The following is a 17356-nucleotide window of genomic DNA, read 5'->3' on the forward strand; positions in this document are numbered from 1 at the left end:
GTCGGCATCAAGCTCTACTCTCAGATCGGCAACCAAAGCAGGAGTATGAGTTCGGCATTACCAAAGAGTTCGGCCTCAGCCTACAGCTCGGTAAAAGCCATCCTATCAAGCTCTGCTCTCAGGTCGGCATCAAGCTCTACTCTCAGATCGGCAACCAAAGCAGTTCGGTCTCAGTATTCGACCGAACAAGGAGTTAGTGGACCCATACAGGATGTCCAACACACCCACTACCACGTGGTGTCAACTCAGGCCACGATCGTAGGCCATGACCTACGCTACATCCACGATCTTAGGCCATGACCTACACGACATCCACGACTTAGGGTGGTGATGCAAGCCACGATCTTAGTTCAAGATATAAATAGAACTTAGATCAGATAGAAGAAGGTTAAGCTCTCTAGAGATAAAATCATATAGCAAGTCTGTGTTGTAAGCTGTAATCCCAGATCAAGCAATACAATCTTGCCCTCCCTTCTTCCCGTGGACGTAGATTTACTTCAGTAAATCGAACCACGTAAATTCTGTGTGTTGTAGTTTTCATTCTCTACCAGCTTTTACTAACATCAGAAATTCGCGGATCCATCACTGGCGCCGTCTGTGGGAAGCAGAGAACAAAATTTGTGATAAAGCGAATTTTTGATCCATTTTTTTCCACCCAAAAAATGCATACCAGATCGCAGAGTACCCGTATTCCTGCCCGTGAGAACCAGGAGGAAGCCAATCCATCCCATAGGTCTGGAAAACAGCCTAGGGATAAATCCACCACCAGTTCTCATGGCGAAGGAACAGGCCGCTCCAAAAATCGTCCCACTGAGTCTTCCCAGCAGCCTGATTTGAATGAGGCTGTCAAGCTGTTCTTGGCTGAGAAGCAGGATGAGTTCTTAGCCTTCCTGCAAAAGAGCCAAGAGCCGAAGACGAAAGCGGAGGATTCTCCTTCCTCATCCAGACATGAAAGTCACTACCGCAGTAGTGCCGTGTCTTCCAGGAAGAAGAATCCTCAACCCCGACATATTCCTGCTCTTCCTCGGTACCGGAATCACAGGAGAACTCAATCTCCTCCATACCGACGAGATATCGGATTCGCCGTGTACGGAGCACTGAAGACTCCGTTCTCGGACGACATCACCCGAACTCCCCTACCACAGAACTACCGAACTCCGTCGATGACTTACGACGGGCTCGTGGACCCTCACGATTTCTTGGGGCGCTATCAGTATAACATGGCGAACCAGGGTCTCAACGAGGTCCACATGTGCAAGCTGTTTCCCGAGCTGCTCATCGGGAACGCGAGAAGGTGGTTCGATAGCCTCCCCCAGGGCAGCATCAGATCTTACCGAGATCTAATGGATGCCTTCCACAGGAGGTTCTTTCAGAAAGCGGAAGCCCGAATCACTTCGGCTCAGCTGCTTTCCATTCGTCAAGGTCGCGACGAAAAAATCAGCGACTTTATGACAAGATTCCACAAGGAATGCCTGCAAGTAGACGATCTCAACGATCTGCTTGTCATCTCGGCATTCCAAAATGGAATCCTGCCCGGAGCTCTCTACAGGAAGCTCGTTGAGTGCGGTCCGCAGACAGCTCAGGAAATGTGGGACATTGCGGACCAGTACTCCCGGGCCGATGAGGCAGACCGTCGCAAACGGTCGTTAGACAGCTCATCGTCCCGAGGAGACAGGAGGAAGCCCGATCATAGCGATCAGGGACATCCTCGCCGAACTCCTTTTGGCGATCAGGGACATCCTCGCCGAACTCCTTTTGAAAGGATTCAAAGGACTCCGGTGCAAGACAGATTGGGACCCCGTCTCAATCCCGAGAAGCCGCTCGCTCAGTTCGTACCGCTGAACAAGCCGAGAGCGGAAATTTTCGAACTACACTCTGACCTGTTCGAAAAGCCAAAGCGGATGACGAAATCTGCCGCGCGCCGACCCCAGGATAACTACTGCTCCTACCATCAAGACCACGGTCACGATACCGAGGAGTGCAGAAACTTGGCTGCAGGTATCGATGTTCTTGTGAGGGCAGGGACATTGAAAAAATACCAAAGCAAGCAGTCAAAGAAGAATAAGAAGCAGAGAGGTGCGAACTGCGCTCCTCAGGATCCGAAAAGGCAGCCGGATCCCGAAGACGATGACGAGCCGCAATATGATGGAGTAATCCTGACTATTGACGCTCTCCCTGCCGGGAAGACCAAGTCGTCCCTGAAGTCAGAGCGCAGAGGCTCCAATCGAGAAGAGCCAACGCATAAAAGGCTGAAGCAGGACGAAGTGATTACGTTCTCGGATGCTGATCCCGTCCCGGCCATCTCTCCTCACCAAGACGCCATTGTCATCCAAGCCGGAGTGGCAAACAAACTGATCCACAGGGTGTTTGTGGATACAGGAGCGTCAGTCAGCATTCTTTTTAAAGAGTGCTTCGACAAACTAGAAGTGGACCCAGCTCGGCTCAGCCCGGCTCCGCTTCCCCTGAAGAGCTTCGCCCAGGAGGACACCCGCCCTGAAGGTATTATCAGCCTTCCGATCACGGTGGGGAAAGCGCCTACTAGCTCCAGTACGATGATTGAGTTTTTCGTGGTGAAAGCTCGGTCCCCGTACAACGTCATCCTGGGAAGAGACTGGCTCAACACAGTTCGGGCCATTTGCTCCACTTATCACCTCACCATCAAGATCCCTACTAAAGGAGGGATAGCGGTCATCCGAGGTGACCAAAAGAGAGCAAAGGAGTGTCTGCAAATTGCGCTTAGAAGTGCCGAGCAGTCAGATCGGCACCACCAAGCATAGCAATCACAGCAGCCGGAGTCAGAGGCAATGACCGAAGTCATACCGGAGCCGAATTCGATGACAGTTCAGCTGTACGAAGACGATCCATCCAGAACGGTTAAGATCGGCTTCGCGGGAACGCCTCTACTTCGGGAAAAAACCATCCAGCTCCTCAAGGAGTACAAAGACGTCTTTGCATGGTCTCCGTTGGACATGACCGGAGTGCCCCCCGAGGTAATCACTCATCGTTTAAATATTGATCCTTCGGTCCGGCCGATAAAACAGAAGCAAAGGCTCTTTGCGGCAGAACGAAGTCAAGTCATCCATGACGAAGTCCGTCAATTATTGAAGGCGGATGTGTTATTCGAAGTGAAGTATCCTTCGTGGGTGGCCAATCCTGTCATGATCAAGAAAAAGGAAGGAGGATGGCGGATGTGCATAGATTTCACCGATCTAAATAAGCACTGTCCCAAAGATTGCTATCCCCTTCCGAACATAGATAAAAAAGTAGAAGCTCTGATAGGCTTTGAAATTTTTTGTTTTCTTGATCTATACAAAGGATACCATCAGGTTTTAATGGATGAGATTGACGCTTCAAAAACGGCCTTCATTACTGATTTCGGCATTTTCGCTTATAAAAAGATGCCATTCGGTTTAAAGAATGCCGGAGCCACTTATCAAAGGATGGTAGACAAGCTTTTTCGGCACCTGATTGGAAAGGAGGTCGAAGTATATGTTGACGATATAGTCGTCAAAAGCAAAAGTACTTCGGAGTACGAGCACAACCTCAAGTCCACTCTCAACGTGCTCAAGAAAGCCAACCTCAAACTTAATCCCCAAAAGTGTACCTTTTTGGTAGATTCGGGAAAGTTTCTGGGTTGTTGGGTTTCAAAGGACGGACTCAAGGCAAACCCCTCAAAAGTTCAAGTCGTTCAGAACATGGCAATGCCGAAGTCCATACATGACGTGCAAAGGCTAACCGGATGTCTAGCCGCACTGAATCGATTCTTTTCCCAAGCAGCCGAAAAGCAACTGCCGTTCTTCAAGGTGTTGAAAAAGGCACCAAAGTTCGAGTGGGGAGCCGAGCAGAAAAGGGCCTTTGACGAGCTCAAAAGTTATCTAGCCGAGCTTCCTATTCTCTCTGCTCCAACCGAAGCCGAAGTAATATTCTTATACTTAGCGGCATCGGATCAAACCATCAGCGCGGTGCTTGTACGAGAAGAAGGCCTAAAGCAGCTTCCCATCTATTTTACAAGCCGAGCATTAAGAGGTCCAGAAACCAGGTATCAACCTCTGGAAAAGATTGCTCTAGCATTAGTAAATGCAGCAAGGAGACTGCGGCCATACTTCTATGCTCACAAGGTATGCGTCTTAACTGATCTGCCACTTCGGCAAGTGTTGACCAAACCAGAAGCATCAGGCAGAATCGCCAAGTGGGCTATAGAGTTGGGAGAGCACACAATTGAATATCTACCTCGGAAAGCCATCAAGGGACAAGCCTTGGCGGATTTTCTTGCAGAAGCGAAGTTCGATCAAGCAATTCCCGTTATTGCCGAACAGAAGAATTCTGCCAATGCCGAACTAGCACAGCCCTTGGAATCCGAAGTAGAGCCGCCGGACTGCTGGAGCGGATTCGTAGATGGAGCTTCAAACAAGATGGGAAGTGGAGCTGGTATTTTACTTGTCGCTCCCGACGGACACGAGGTAACCTACTCACTTCGTTTCCTATTCCCCACTACTAATAATGAAGCCGAGTACGAAGCCCTCCTGGCCGGACTCCAGTTAGCGCAAAGTCTGCTCGTCAAATCTCTCAAAGTCCATTGTGATTCACAAGTCATAGTAAATCACATGTTGGGTACAAGTGAAGCTCGTGACGAGAGAATGAAGAAGTATTTGGACAAAGCGCAAAGCATCAGCCGAAGTTTCTCCTATTTTCGGATAATCCGCATTCCCAGAGCGGAAAATAGCCGAGCAGATGCCTTAAGTAAATTGGCCTCAGATCCGAGCTCAAAGGCGGAAGAATTAATGCATCGAAGCATTGATGAAGCCGAGGTACATTCAGTATCCAGCTCGCCGAACTGGATGACGCCGATCTTGCAGTATCTGGATCAAGGACAATTGCCCGAGGATAAGAGAGAAGCTCGGAAGATCACGTGCCGAGCTCTTCGGTACGAACTTCATGAAGGAGTCCTCTTTAGAAAGTCTTACCTCCAGCCGTTATTGCGGTGCGTAGGACCAGAAGAGACGGACTACATCCTCAGAGAAGTTCATGAAGGATCGTGCGGTAGCCACATCGGAGCCAGAGCTTTAGCTAAAAAAGTTCTGAGATGGGGATATTATTGGCCAACCATGGTACAAGAGGCAGTGCAGCTCGTCAAGAAGTGTACGAAGTGCCAAATTCATGCAAATGTCCCAAGGATGCCGCAGACCGATCTATACACTATGCAAAGCCCTTGGCCTTTCATGCAATGGGGCATAGACATAGTGGGACCACTTCCTCAAGCTCCTCGGCAAATGAAATTCCTTATCGTTGCCGTGGACTACTTCACGAAGTGGGTGGAGGCTGAACCATTAGCTACAATAACGAGCTCAAAGGCATTGGACTTCGTCTGGAAGAACATAGTGTGCCGATTTGGCATACCCCACATCCTCATCTCGGATAATGGGACTCAGTTCACCGACAAGACGTTCAAGAATTGGTGCCAAGAGCTGGACATTCAACAGCGGTTCACTTCGGTCTCCCATCCCCAAGCAAACGGACAAACGGAAGTAACGAACCGGATTCTGGTGAAAGGGTTAAAAGCTCGGTTAGAACAAGCCAAAGGACAATGGGTAGAAAATCTCCCTCAAGTCCTATGGTCCTACCGAACTACACCCAAAACCTCCAACGGTGAAACTCCGTATAGTCTGGTGTACGGCACTGAAGCCGTAATTCCAGTGGAGATCGGCGTACCCAGTCCCCGAACTCTAAATTTCTCCTCAGAAATGAATGACGACGGACTGAGAGCAGAACTAGATCTCGCCGAAGAAAGAAGAGAATTGGCGTGCATAAAAGCAGCCAAGTATAAGGAGCAAGTAGCCCGGTATTATAACCAAAGGGTAAAAAAGCTTCAATTTCAAGTGGGAGATCTCGTCTTGAGAAACAACGAAGTAAGCCGAGCAGAAAAGCTGGGCAAACTCGAACCCACATGGGAGGGTCCATATCGGGTGTCAGAAGTCCTCGGCAAAGGGTCTTATAAATTGACTCACATGTCAGGAGAACAAGTACCCCGAACATGGCACGTCTCCAACCTCAAGAAGTTCCACTTGTAAGAGACAAAAGTCCGGTCAGTCCGTCTCGTGTCTAGTTCGGTCATAGGGGTATGTGTTTTTATTTGTTTGTTTTTTACTTGTACCTTTTACTTGTCGTTTTTTAAAAAAAAAGGGTTTAAAGTTTTTTTCCTTCGTCCTTTTCATTTTTTCTCTATGTGTTTTGTCTCTATGTGCTTGTCGTCTCTTACAAATGGTACCAAGGTATATCGTTCTTTAAAGACTGATCTCCTTTTTAGATCGATTATTAAAGACTATTGTGAGTCCAAGCTTCTACGGAGGATATAGGACCACAATTCAGCTTAACAAGCAGTCCGTCTGAAACGAACTGCAATAAGCCAACGATTGTGAGTCCAAGCTTCCAAAGAGGATACAAGACCGCGATTCAGCTTAACAAGCACTTCGTCTGAAACGAACTGCAATAAGGGAAAGTCCGATCCACGCGATAAACCTCGCCGAATTAGGACGACCAAGTTCGGTCAAAGAAGTTTACCTCATAAGACCGGGGACGACCATGTCTAGTCAAAGAGGTTTACTGCATAAGACCACTTCGGTTAACAGGGAAAGTCCGATCCACGCGATAAAACTCGCCGAATTAGGACAAGGGAAAGTTCGATCCCGGCGACAAAAATCGCCAAATTAGAACACAAACCAAGTCCGGTCAAAGATGTTTATTTCATCAGACCAAAGACGAGTCCGGTCAAAGATGTTTATTTCATCAGATCAAAGACGAGTCCGGTCAAAGATGTTTATTTCATCAGACCAAAGACGAGTCCGGTCAAAGATGTTTATTTCATCAGACCAAAGACGAGTCCGGTCAAAGATGTTTATTTCATCAGACCAAAGACGAGTCCGGTCAAAGATGTTTATTTCATCAGACCAAGGACCAAGTCCGGTCAAAGAAGTTTACTTCATAAGACCAAGGCCCAAGTCCGGTCAAAGAAGTTTACTTCATAAGACCGAGGACGAGTACGATGAAATTTTTTCGCTAAGCTGTAAATACAGTGTTAGAAGCGAAAACAAAATTTCATTTTTCAAATCTTGTTCGGCATACAACTTAGCTACCCTACAAAATGGCGTTACGCTATTACAAAGGACTATTCTACTGTCCAGGGTTGCTGAAGTTAAGCCACCTATCTGCAAAATCCTCTGGAAGCCGAGTTCGGTTGTTCCGAGCAGATGAAGAATAAGCAGGTCGACGAGATGCTATCCTCGACCCAACGCCTCTTCCCCGAGCCCGAGAAGTCCTAACACCTCGGCGATGAAGAGTCTCTGCAATAAGCATCTGCTGATCTTGCTCGCTCATAGTCACAACTCCTCGGCGAATTTCAGTCCGTCCCTGTCTTGACGATTCCGGTTGCTCCTGAGCCCGTTCTCGTCTTGACGTTTCCGGCTGTTCCGGAGTTCGTTGTTGGCTGGGAGTAGGATTTTGAACAGGGGAACCAGAGGTTTGATCTGGAGTGCGAGCATCTGTTGGCGCGATATGCCGAAGGAATCTTTCTATGGAGGGGCGCCGAGAAAGAACAATGTTGTACCGAGAAGCCCAACGCCGCAGTGATGTCACAACTTGTTGGCAAGCCGGACTCTCCAGCACATTGTTCATATGGAGTACATGATATTCCTCCCACAGTTCGTCAACTCGACTCTGAACATCTGATATGGTCATTCCCCCGCGCACACGGATGTAATCCTCATACGCAGTCCTCTCAGCAATGGCCGTATTCAGCTCGGCCTCCAGATCTTTCTTATCGGACTCTAAGTCCTTGATATCGGCCTCCAGCTTCACTAAACGAGCCAGAAGCTCGTCATTCTTCGTCTGATCGGCTATAGCTCTTCTCTCAGCTTCGTCCAAAGCCGAAGAGTACAGCCGTTTCCAGTGAAGTATCTCCATCTCCTTGGGTACAAAGCAGCTATATTAGTTCGGCAGCTGTACCGAGCAGATAGTAAAATACAACAGGAATAAAGGCAAGTACGAAAAGCTATACGAAGACAAGTGTAGAGAATTTTTCATTCACAAGGAAAATTTTTTACACTAGGGCTTCAAGGCCATTTTACAAGGAAGAAACTAGACTAAGAGAAGGGAGACGAAATCATACTCCGCCAGCTTCGTCTCCGGCTCCTCGGTCTGGTACAGCTTCTTTCTCCTGGGCTACCTCAGCCTCAGCCTCGCCTCCTGCCGGCCTCGCCTCCGCCTCCTGATCGGCTTCCTTCTCCGGATGCCCGGCCTGATCGACTTCGGCCTCCCGCTCCAGCGGCTCGGCCTCACCCTCTCCGTTGTAAGTCGAAGCGGGTGAAACGGGTCCCACGGAGGCAAAGATAGCCTCCAGGTTCTCGTCCCGATCAGCTCGACAACTCCGGACTTGGTCTGCAGAAAGCAGGACCGAAGATGAAGCGAGCTCCTCAAGGAGCGGCAGATTCTGAAGCCGAGCCGCTATCTCTCGGCTGTACAGAGGCAGCACGACATCGGCCCCCTGCTCGCCCTTATCGGCAATTAGCCTTACCAGACTACCGACAAAGGCCGAGAACTGGCTGCTCAAAAAGAGTTTCTCCGTGTAAACACGGAGAGCCTCCCCTTGGGCAACCACGGCAGCAGCATCCCTCCGTTTCGTCTGCTCCCGCTGGATGACGAGCTGGTTTTTGGCAAACTGAGCTTCATCCTGGGCCGAAATCCTAGCAGCTCTGGCCTTCTCAAAGTTAGCCTCAGCCTGTTCGGCCCGATGACAAGCAGCCGCCAACTTCCTCTGCATCTCAGCATAGTCATTGGACGCTTTGGAGAGTTCGACGACGACGAGCTTGGAGAGCATATCGTTCCTCTGAAAATGAATAAAGAAAAAAGTCAACAAAGGGACCACAAAAAATACAGGAAAAAAGCAAGACCAGAAAATCAAGAAGAGAATTCACCTCGGCGAAGTCCGTGGGCCATAAAAACGGCTCACAGATATGTTCCGAAGGAGGCGCCAAGACCACGTCTTTCTCTGGCGCTCTCGGGGGCTTCTGGGCCTTCCCCCTCCCCTTTGCCGAAGTTGACTCCGGCTTCTTCGGATCCGAAGAGGTTTTTTGCCTTTTCGGAGTCCTCTCGGCATCAGACGCCGAGCTGGTGGTTTTCGGCCTCTCCGGCTCCTTGGACTCCGAAGATTTTCGGGTAGCCTTGTTCAGCATGTACACTGCCAAAAAGCAAGAAAGCAAGGTTAGTTTTCTTCGTTAAAGCAGTAGAACATAAAGGTAAAGAGAAATCCTCACCCTCGGCCTCTTCGTCCGAAGACGAGATGTCGAACACGACGTCGCCCTTGACGAGCTCAGACTCCGTGTATTGTTTCCTAACTATGGGAATCTTGTTGAGCTCGCCATCGAGCTCGGCCAATGGTTCTAACCGAGGATGAGGAATCACGGACTTCGGCCCTCTCCAGGGGAAGCCCGGAGCCGCTGTCCTATTATAAAAAAAGAAGCGGTTTTGCCATTTCGGCCACTTGGTTTTGCAGAATGCCCTAAAAGGCTGTAAGGGGATCAAGTAAAACCAAGATCCCTTCCTTTTAAATTGGAAAAAATTAAGGATCGCCCGCAGAGACAGATCCTTATCTAACCTACGGAGTTCGGCAGCAAAAGCCGACAAGTGCCTCCAAGAATTCGGAGTCACCTGACCTAAAGGGAGTTGAAAAAAATCAAGAAGCTCTACAAAAGGTGGGGGAAGAGGGAAACGAAGCCCGCATTCTAAGCAGGCTTCGTAAACGGTGGCATAACCCTCCGGCGGGTCGTTAGCCCTATGATCATCGTCGGGAACCACCGCCTTCCCCCCAGGAAAAGAGTATTTTTCGTAAAGGGATATCACAGTATCCTTACTCAAGATACTGTGAAAATACTCTACGGTCTTCTCCCCGGATTCTTTCCGGCTAGAAGACCCCTTACCCCCTTTTCTACCGCTACCAGACTCAGACGAAGAAGAAGCAGACATGGTTCTTACTCTTTGAAAGTTTGAAGAAATCCTGAGGAAATTTTTGAAAGCGGAAGGAAATTTTTCACGCAAAAGATAGAGAGTGCAGAAGAAGCCAATAGCAAAGGTGTTCAAATGATGAAGAAAGGCGGTATTTATCAGATTTGGAAAAGATTTCAAATCATCGCACCGTTTCATATTCCACCTTTTCAGGATTCGACGGCCGGATTTTACTGTCGCATTTAATGCCGCATTTAATGCAGTCACGCGCAGGGCACGTCCCCTGACTTCAGCCTCCCCCGTACCCTTTTCCAGAATGCCGAAGTGACTCGCTTCGCCGAAGTGATTCACTTCGCTTTTCGGGGGGGGGTAGTGATGGGGTGCGTACTAAACAAGCCCAACAGCAATGACGGCCCATCAGCCCAAAGCCCAAGGAAGAGTATGAGTTCGGCATTACCAAAGAGTTCGGCCTCAGCCTACAGCTCGGTAAAAGCCAACCTATCAAGCTCTGCTCTCAGGTCGGCATCAAGCTCTACTCTCAGATCGGCAACCAAAGCAGGAGTATGAGTTCGGCATTACCAAAGAGTTCGGCCTCAGCCTACAGCTCGGTAAAAGCCATCCTATCAAGCTCTGCTCTCAGGTCGGCATCAAGCTCTACTCTCAGATCGGCAACCAAAGCAGTTCGGTCTCAGTATTCGACCGAACAAGGAGTTAGTGGACCCATACAGGATGTCCAACACACCCACTACCACGTGGTGTCAACTCAGGCCACGATCGTAGGCCATGACCTACGCTACATCCACGATCTTAGGCCATGACCTACACGACATCCACGACTTAGGGTGGTGATGCAAGCCACGATCTTAGTTCAAGATATAAATAGAACTTAGATCAGATAGAAGAAGGTTAAGCTCTCTAGAGATAAAATCATATAGCAAGTCTGTGTTGTAAGCTGTAATCCCAGATCAAGCAATACAATCTTGCCCTCCCTTCTTCCCGTGGACGTAGATTTACTTCAGTAAATCGAACCACGTAAATTCTGTGTGTTGTAGTTTTCATTCTCTACCAGCTTTTACTAACATCAGAAATTCGCGGATCCATCACGATCTTAAATTGCTAATTGTAGAACCGCATATCAATGAATGCAAATGGGAAAGTGAAAGGGAAAGATAAAGATGGAATGGGCATTAATCAAAATGGAAAGAGGAGTAGGGTAATTAAACATATGCAAACCTGATACTGTTGTACTTGTACTTTTCAGTAATAGACATTTAAAATTGTATAAAAATTAGTAGTACTAAATCAGATTCAAAAGCCATATGCAAAATATGTAATATGAAGGAGTTAATCATCTCAAATTAGCAATCAAACATCATCATGGTTAAATTAGTCATGCTTCTAAATACTTAATGCTGAAATTAGGTACTTACTAGTATTAAAATTTAAATCGATGGAGTTTAATATTTTAAGTAGAATGTATTCATTGTGTGTGAATAGTTTTATCCTAAATTTCTTACTACTATAATTTATTGGATTAAAAGTGGGGCTGATGAGTAGAGTAGGTCACTGAGTATTTTTTTAATACAAGTTGTATTTTAGTTTAGTCCAACCTAAATACTGGAGTACTACAACTGAGATTTATTCATTTCAATAATTGATTTGACTGAAGTTAACTTCGTAATTGGGTAAAAATATGAATCCAGAATTGGTAGTACTACATGAAAAAAAAAATACTCCTCTCCGTTATTTGGTGTACCTGTACCACATTCGATCTCTGTCCCGTTGGAAACAACTATCTCTCTCTCTCTCTCTCTCTCTCTCTCTCTCTCACACACACACACACACACACACACACACACAAACGCACAGAACCTATTCGGAGGGTGGCGAAGTTCGTAAGCCTCTGAAACACCCTGGATTCGACCTTTCTATCCTACACGGATTTTAATATTTGAATCCTCTATTGCTATGGTTTTGTCAACTATACGTTTGAACTGTCTCTGTTTGGTTATTCGTCTTATGTTTGAGAGTATGATTGCCGATCTTATAGTAGGAAGCGGGATTTGGCTATGCTGAATTCTGCTGCTTTGATTGGGATTGAGATTGGCATTCGATTTATTTTTTTCTGACTAATCGTCATTTGTCGGGGTGTTGCACATGTCGCTCTAGTTGCTAATTTGCTTTAAATTTTCGACGAGTAAAAAAATTGTGGTTTAATTAGTATTGAGTCATGGATCATTGAATGTTTTCTGATAAGTTGCATTTGCATGTGCTTCTGGAGTTACAAACTTTACAGTAACTTTTGTTTTTTCATTTTTGGTATTTGATAAATGGCGGAATCCTAGATTGGTTTAGTTTTTACTTTGATTTTCCGCGGCTAGACTATTTTGAAACTGCCAAGCGGTTTGCATTAGAATGCTTCAGTTACGGCTTGGCTAATTCGAAGGAATTAATCCGGAAGATTGATTCTAGTAATGAGAATTCTGTATAACTAGCAGCGGACCTCTGCCGGCTGTTAACTTGATTGGCCTGTGAATCAATGATACAGGCTTGCCTATTTGTGGAGTTGGATTTGAGATTTGCAACAGTGGCATATGCAGTCTATTTTTGGCAGTTGCTTACGAGATTGGTTTCTGCATAGCGCCTGGGCTTTGATTTGAGCAACCTTTCTATCATAATGGGAACCTCACTTCGTGGTGGGGCTTTTAGGAAGTCGAATAATGTGCGGCTTATTGTAACAACCATCATGGGGATGGTGTTCGGATATTTTATAGGTGTTTCATTCCCTTCTGTTTCTTTGAGTAAGGTATGACCAAGATCATCACATGCTTAATGGAGATGTTTATCGGACATTTGGATAATAACACTGCTTTTTAACTCCTTGGAATGATTTTCAGATTGCTCTACCTTCAAGTCTGATATCATCCTTTGATATGGGCTTTAATGATGATCATCGTGCCACTCGTAGCTTTCCTGAAAACCTTGGCTCGGGCAGTACACCTGTAACACCCAAGGTTGTTTTTTCTCATGTACTGTTCATTGAGTACTGCATTATGCTCTCAGCCCTCATTAAATTTTTTGAATACGTAACTTATTTTTTATTGATTGAACTCCACGCCATCATTTTTGCTTGGAATCTATCTAAATTCTATCAAATTAGGAAGTGTCTTAGTTTGTCAACCGTAGTTAATTTTGATGGAATAAATGTGGCTTTTCTGTACTTAAATTTACTGTTTTCTTTATTCTATGTTTCTTTTTTTGCTATTGTGCTAGCCATTTTTCAGTGTTGTCAGCTCATTTATAGGCATATTTCCATGTTGTGACTTCCTGTTTCTCACTTTCTTATTGGTGTCATGTCATTTTCATATTCCTTGAGTACTTTGAAGAACGGAAAGAAGGTAATTCTTCAGTGAAATCATTAGTTAGATTGATGTGCCGTCCATTGCAGTTATAATGCAATTTTCTGTCAGTTTAAATGGTTACTGCTTTAACATCAACGAGGGTTAGTATTTCATGACATTCTTATTTTATTTTATTTATCAGGTTTTTATCATTTGGCATGGCATTCTATATGCTATTCATTTCTTATCATGTACTTATCTACTTGATCAGTGAGCATATGTGTGTTTTCAGTACCTTGCTCCATCTGTTCTGCTTGTTTTAGTGTCAGTTAATAATTTACATTTGTTCACATCTTTGATTTTCAGATATATGTTCCCACAAACCCTCGTGGTACAGAGTCCTTACCACCAGGAATTGTTGTTGCAGAAACAGATTTTTATTTGAGAAGATTATGGGGTGACCCTAGTGAGGTAAGGTTGATGCCTGTAAGCTTTCTATGGGAACTGTCATAAGTCTTCTTGTCTCTTTTAGATTTTTTTTTCTTTGTTCTAGATGACTCCCATCTCTCTTTGGTAATAGTAATATACAGAGATCATTTTTTCTTATAACTGTATGTTTATTGTTAATTCTAATCAGTATAGTTTATTCAGTCATGTTTTAATTGCTGTTTGCTCTGGCCCTTGTTCTTAGTAGTCATTTTCAATTGTAAATGCATTAAAGTTGTATGTTATGAATGAATTGTCTGCATTAATCATGTTTAGCCTTGAAATTGTGCTTCCTTCAATAATCAGTATAGTTTGCTAGTTTAGGTGGCACAAGAATAAGGATAGGTGAATACTCAGCATATATTCTATTTCATCTCATGCACTCAACATCAATTGTGTATGAGAAGAATTAAATTGGAGTTGGGAATATGCTTAGTGCTATAATCTGAAATTTCAGGATCTGAAAAGAAAGCCCAAGTACCTGGTAACATTTACAGTTGGTTTAAATCAAAGGAACAATATTAATCAAGCTGTGAAGAAGGTAAAGCAGTTGAGAAATTTGTTTAGTCTCTCCGTAGATATTTCTCTCTTTAATGAGCCAAGAGTAATGTTCAATTTTCTCGCAGTTTTCGGATGATTTTCAAATTTTGCTTTTCCATTATGACGGAAAGACAACGGAATGGGATCAATTTGAGTGGTCACAGCGGGCCATTCATGTGAGTGCTAGAAAGCAAACTAAATGGTAATAGTCTACTGGTCTTTGAAAGCTCTCTTTTGTGATCCTTGATTAGTTACATATTTAGATGAGTGGCGCTTATGAAGTGTACTTAAAATGTATGGGAACTCTTTTTGTATGGTGTTTCAGATGTGTAATAAGAAAATGAGAAACTCATACTGATATTATTGTTATTCAGACCCTGTGGAGTCTAAATGGAACAATGAGTTCTAATGCTAGTTTTTAGTACTAAAATATAGTACATGTGATGACTTCTAGTGATCCATTGTTTTTTTAGGTGGTATGCTAAGAGATTTCTGCATCCGGATGTCATAGCTGCGTATGAGTACATTTTCATTTGGGATGAAGACCTTGGAGTTGAACACTTCAATGCTGACAAGTAATCTGCCCTCACTGGATGATTTACACTGTTTTATTGTTTTACTTTTTAACTGATGTCAGTCTTCCTCTACATGCTAGATATATTGCTCTGGTAAAGAAACATGGTTTGGAGATTTCCCAACCTGGTCTTGAGCCAAACAATGGATTGACATGGCAAATGACTAAAAGGCTAGGCAACAAAGAAGTCCACAAGTAAGTTCACTAATTTTGAAACCTCGATCTGTTTCTTTCATTATGTACACCTTTGTAATCTAGAGATGAATGGAGAACAGGGATACCCAGGAGAAACCAGGCTGGTGCAGTGATCCACATTTACCTCCGTGTGCAGCGTACGTGTTCCTATCATTTCTTTCTTCAGTTTTAATTGAAAATTGGTTTCATACGCAGCAGATCATATTTATGTTTACCAGTATAACATACACAGGCACACTAATTCATGAATAATGAATGTAGTCGGATCGAATGATATCCAAATAATCCAACAGTTCTTCTATAGTTTTTTGTTGATGTGCTATGATGATCTTTGTTTCCGATTCTGTTTCTATACAGCTTTGTGGAAATTATGGCTCCAGTCTTTTCACGTGAAGCTTGGAGATGCGTCTGGCATATGATTCAGGTAGCTGACACAACTTGGTGCATACAAACTGCTCATCCTGCTTTTTTCCCTCTTGGATTAAAGCTTCTGCTTCCAACTTCTTGGACTAGTTTTTTTCATTATTAGTCTGTTTCAACCAACTCTTCTTCCGCATCAGTGTATCTAATTGTATAATATATTTGCAGAATGACCTGGTTCATGGATGGGGCTTGGATTTTGCCTTAAGAAGATGTGTGGATGTAAGTGACTTGCTTGTCCCCCCCCCCCCCCCCCCCACACCCACACACACACACAAAGAAAAGAAAATAAAAAGCAAAAAGAACAGACAAACAGAGAGATAATACTTATGTGGCAACATTAGGAAAATGTTTTTCATTGGCTTCTTGGAGGACACATGAGTCCTTTGTTGACATTAATAATTTGTCCTTCCGTTCTGCAGCCTGCACATGAAAAGATTGGTGTTGTCGATTCCCATTGGATTGTGCATCAAGTGATTCCATCGCTTGGAAGTCAGGTCAGACAGCAATAACTAGCTGACTGGCATAATTCTTATAATTTCTTCACACGATTTAGTTAGTTGTACTGTCAAATCAGTTTCTTACATCTGATCCTTTTGCGAATGGGTACATGTATGAACCGGATTTGCTCCGTGTAGCTGTCTCGTATGCTTGATTCCATAAGAAAAACAGTTTCGATAGTTTTTTGTATTGTTTTCTATTGGATGGTGATAATTTTATTACGGGCAATGTCTCGGTGCAGAAATTCATGGTTGTTTTCTAGGGTAAAATGATAAACAAAATATATAAATTTGACGGTAACCAAGGCTGGTTGAGGGTGTGTGAAGAACTCATCTGTTTTAAATATGACTTTTCTCGCTGCTTTTACCTCTTATCTAATAAGAGTTAGCAAGCACTCTTGTTGACGATCTACGTCTATTTTGTCATGCACATTCCTTGTTCTGATGGAGTCAAATTTCTTTAATGACAATTGTGCAGGGCGAGTCGGACAATGGTAAAGCTCCATGGAAGGGGGTATGTATATCCATTACCAACCTTGATATAGCCACATATATAGTTGTCAAACCTCCTTATTTTGAAATGATTGAAAAATATTAGCTGTTCCTAGTACTTGTATTAGTATATCAGAGTCGCAAGCCTTCTGTTTATGATTTACCATTTTTCCTGTGCATTATTATGAAGCATTTATTTTAGACGCTTTAAAAGTACTGTTTCCTGATATGGCTTTGCTGGTATTTTTGAACTCTAGGTACGGGATAGATGCAAAAGCGAGTGGGCACTCTTTCAGGATCGCCTTGCAAATGCAGACAAGTCATATTTTTCACAAATCCAGCACCATCAAACTTGACTATGACCTGCTCGCATGTAAATTGCTTTGTTTATTTCTTCGTTAGTCCTCACATTCCCTGAGAGTGGTTTTGGTGGCCGGATTCTTTCATGCGAGTTACGTCCTTCTACGGTGTAGGATATCCTGTATAATGAGTAGCATTAAAACATGATTAGATACTTAGAGAGAGAACTTCGATCGTTTGTGCAGAAGTAGAAATAGGCTGTATTAGTTTGCTGTACACTAATGGATATCACTACTTGTTTTCTTGTACTTAAATGCAATTAACAGAGCTTCTTGTTTTTGATACTTCCATACAATGAATGTACTGCTCACTTGTTTTCAGCCAAGTTGTTGGTTGATTGAAATTCTGTGTTTACAAACAAACAAGTTGTGTGTTTTATTTGACACTTGTTCGAGTTCATGTTTAAAATCAAAATCCAACTATTGTTGGTGTATGTACAAGACAATAATTGTCTA

At 44.3% G+C, this 17356-nt stretch overlaps 1 protein-coding gene across 2 annotated transcripts; it reads left to right on the top strand.

Annotated features, from left to right (window-relative positions):
* Positions 1-11735: 11735 nt before the first annotated feature.
* LOC121745231 lies at positions 11736-17191 on the top strand. 2 transcript variants are annotated; one of them, XM_042139046.1, is made up of 14 exons: positions 11736-11888; positions 12542-12799; positions 12891-13007; positions 13701-13805; positions 14278-14361; positions 14447-14562; positions 14834-14935; positions 15016-15129; positions 15210-15266; positions 15487-15553; positions 15718-15771; positions 15972-16046; positions 16528-16563; positions 16799-17191. In XM_042139046.1, the coding sequence occupies exons 2-14, from the start codon at positions 12671-12673 to the stop codon at positions 16895-16897; spliced, it is 1155 nt and encodes a 384-aa protein (XP_041994980.1). In that variant the 5' UTR covers positions 11736-11888; positions 12542-12670; the 3' UTR covers positions 16898-17191. The 2 variants fall into 2 exon arrangements, with proteins under 2 accessions (XP_041994980.1, XP_041994979.1); XM_042139045.1 differs by having other exon boundaries at positions 11742-12799.
* Positions 17192-17356: the final 165 nt, after the last annotated feature.

This window comes from Salvia splendens, chromosome 8 (genome assembly GCF_004379255.2).
Source record: "Salvia splendens isolate huo1 chromosome 8, SspV2, whole genome shotgun sequence".
NCBI classification, from domain to species: Eukaryota; Viridiplantae; Streptophyta; class Magnoliopsida; order Lamiales; family Lamiaceae; genus Salvia; species Salvia splendens.

What these genes read in the sequence shown, in the direction of transcription:
- LOC121745231 (XM_042139046.1), top strand. Translation starts at nt 12,671, where the DNA reads ATGGGAACCTCACTTCGTGGTGGGGCTTTTAGGAAGTCGAATAATGTG. An exon ending in TTAATCAAGCTGTGAAGAAG is followed by an intron (nt 14,362 to 14,446) that starts GTAAAGCAGTTG and finishes ATTTTCTCGCAG; the next exon opens with TTTTCGGATGATTTTCAAAT. An exon ending in GGCAACAAAGAAGTCCACAA is followed by an intron (nt 15,130 to 15,209) that starts GTAAGTTCACTA and finishes AATGGAGAACAG; the next exon opens with GGATACCCAGGAGAAACCAG.